The 2630-nt window shown below is 33.5% G+C and overlaps 1 protein-coding gene across 1 annotated transcript in view; it reads right to left on the bottom strand.

Annotated features, from left to right (window-relative positions):
• The window catches only part of LOC111437200 (phospholipid-transporting ATPase 2-like), an 11346-nt gene extending 8716 nt beyond the window's left edge, over window positions 1-2630 (bottom strand). Inside the window, exons 1-4 of the mRNA XM_023075065.1 lie at window positions 2373-2630; window positions 1341-1570; window positions 688-901; window positions 263-379 (exon numbers count right to left, since the gene is read on the bottom strand). Of these exons, the coding sequence (XP_022930833.1) occupies window positions 263-379; window positions 688-901; window positions 1341-1465 (456 nt within the window). The 5' untranslated portion in view covers window positions 1466-1570; window positions 2373-2630. The remainder of the gene's footprint in view (window positions 1-262; window positions 380-687; window positions 902-1340; window positions 1571-2372) is intronic.

Here is a 2630-nt window from a genome sequence, read left to right as displayed (position 1 = left end):
TTTTTTTTTTTTTTTTTTTTTTTTTTTTTTTTTTTTTTTTTTTTTTTTTTTTTTTTTTTTTTTTTTTTTTTGAGTAATACTTAATAGGAATAAGGACTTTTGTTTTTTAATAACGTGGACTTGACATTCCACTATTTTTGTATTTAATAAGGTACGAACAAAAAAAAAACATGGATTCTAGATCACATTATAGAGCCATATGAAAAGGTAAGTGATCAGAAACGTAATCCAAATCAGCAAACACATGAACATCCATACTAACCTCTATATAGCAAATTCCTTGAGAATCGGAGGTACCAATCAAAACAAGATCCGAAGGCACTTCATCATTCTCCCTGAGCCATACTAAATCACCAACATGAATATCTTGTGCTTGAATCTACAAGTAAAAGCCAAGAAGCTAAGAGAATATAACAAAGTTGACATTAATGAAATGACGGTAACCTCCACAACTATGCTAGAATCCTAATTCCTTAATCTGTTATATATCAATTGGCTATTCATTAGCTCCATAAATGATCCAACTACTAGTTAACATGATGTAAAAATATATTTGAAGATCTTCGAAGAAAGTAGATTTAATTGACAAACAGCCTACTAGAAGAAATGCAACAAATTAATAATTTGATCTTTCTCATATATGAAAAGGAAGTCATGCTAAATCAAAATATTGAGAGAGATTCCTACAATTTTTCTGGTACCCTGCCTCACAACCCAAACTTCTTTCTCATTTGCTTTTTTGTCTGATAAATATCTATTGTAATCATCCCATGCCTCTTTTGTTGCAGACACAGCAAAAATGAAGATAAGAGGACCCCATGTACTGGCGGGGTTTACTGGAGTTATAAGTGGCCATAACTGTAGGCACGCAATTAACAAAAAGTATTGGTTCATGAAGCGTCTGAAAACAAAGGAAAATGAAACTTGTTAGGAATGAGAAATGCATGTATAATTCAAGAGCATCTACCAGCTAGGTATAAATGATATAAAACTGGAAAATACATCAGCAGGTTGTTCACAGTAGAAAGTTGCAAAAAATATAGTTGCTATGTTGGTAGTTTTGACAACACAGCTCAGCAGTAGCCACTTTAAGACACAATAACAGAAGATTTTCAAAAATGGACAAAAGAAGACAAAATGGTAATAAGGTTAACTCCAGATAAAAGTATAAAGAGGAAAGCTAGGGCCAATCAGGTAAGAAAATGAAATATCCATTGTTATTCTCAATCAATTAGATAAGCTAATGAGATCAAGAATCATATGAAATCTGGAATATAATTTAACGGGAACTAAAGAGAATGAGGTAAGATCTAATAAGAACTACTACAATGAAAAATTACCTGAACTGTTCCCATAAATTTTTTGGGAGAAAGTTCAATAAAGTGTATTTCCGGTTCGAAATGCGATTATCACAGTAAAGATCATTTGATGGTTCATCGTCATTGATGTAAACGAAACGCTTCATCGTTTATCTTGAAGAACACTATCAAATTCAATTTTCTTTTTAAGTCCAATGTTGTCCTTATCTGTGTCGATAAGCTCTGTTGCAGTAATTTATGAATTTGACATCCTGCGAGAGAGGGAGTACAATTTCAATTTCATATATAGTTTTCAATCCTAAAATGCCATAGAAAGATCATACAGAAAGTTATGCAAATATGAAACAAATGACAACATTTCTGTTGCCCTTTCTCTCTGAATAATCATCATTGTCTAGCCTGGTATATTTATGCAAGAATTTGGATATAAATTTAAAAAGAAAAAGGAAAAAGATAGAGAAAAAGAAAGAAAGAAACAGCGGCAAAGTCAAATCAAACTTGCTATGGGTTATCTATGCCAAACAAGTTCATGGATGACATTAACATGTTATTTAACAGAAACTTAGTACCAATGTGTTTAAGTAGTTGTCCAATAGAAACTACGCAACGATCTTTTTAATAGAGATGAAAATGACTTCTAGTTAATGAACGTTGCCTCGATCAAACGGCAAGTTCAGCTCTCTAAACCATTAACCTTGTTATTTCTCTTCAAGCAGAAATTTATCAATGCCATTACAGTTTTCTAACAGACTCGATTAAAAAACAATTCAGTAGTAATTCAAAACCTCGACCAGCGAAACGCCACCGCCGATTACCTAATAACGGAGCTTTCTGAATATCAAACGATACGAATTCAAGAATGGAATCCTCTACTACAGGTATATTATGCTATAGCCAATTGCAGTAAACGAATCTAACATCGTAGACGCACTGGTATAAAGAAATGATGACAATAATGTGTGAAAATCGATCCAAAATTGAAAATAATTTGAAGGAAAAAGAAACCAACAGTCTCGAATACGGATTCATAAGAAGAAATAACGTGAATCGTACCTCAATCGCCATGTGTTGAAGATCACTTGATTCTTATGCATCCAGTTCTTCTAGTCCCCGCGTCAATTTCTCTCTCTCTCTCTCTCTCTCTCCCCACTCTGAGATTGAAGAACGTCCATGGCAGCTCAAAATGAACATTGAAATGTGCATTTTACATATCGTGTACCTCGGAGAACGGTACGCGCGGATGACACACCGTTGGATTTTCTTATCGCCCCGTATCAGAAAAATTTAACGGTAGAGATGAGACGAACACTG

This window comes from Cucurbita moschata, unplaced genomic scaffold (assembly GCF_002738365.1).
Source record: "Cucurbita moschata cultivar Rifu unplaced genomic scaffold, Cmos_1.0 Cmo_Scf00062, whole genome shotgun sequence".
NCBI lineage: Eukaryota > Viridiplantae > Streptophyta > Magnoliopsida > Cucurbitales > Cucurbitaceae > Cucurbita > Cucurbita moschata.
This window is presented reverse-complemented; position numbering and strand designations above follow the sequence as displayed.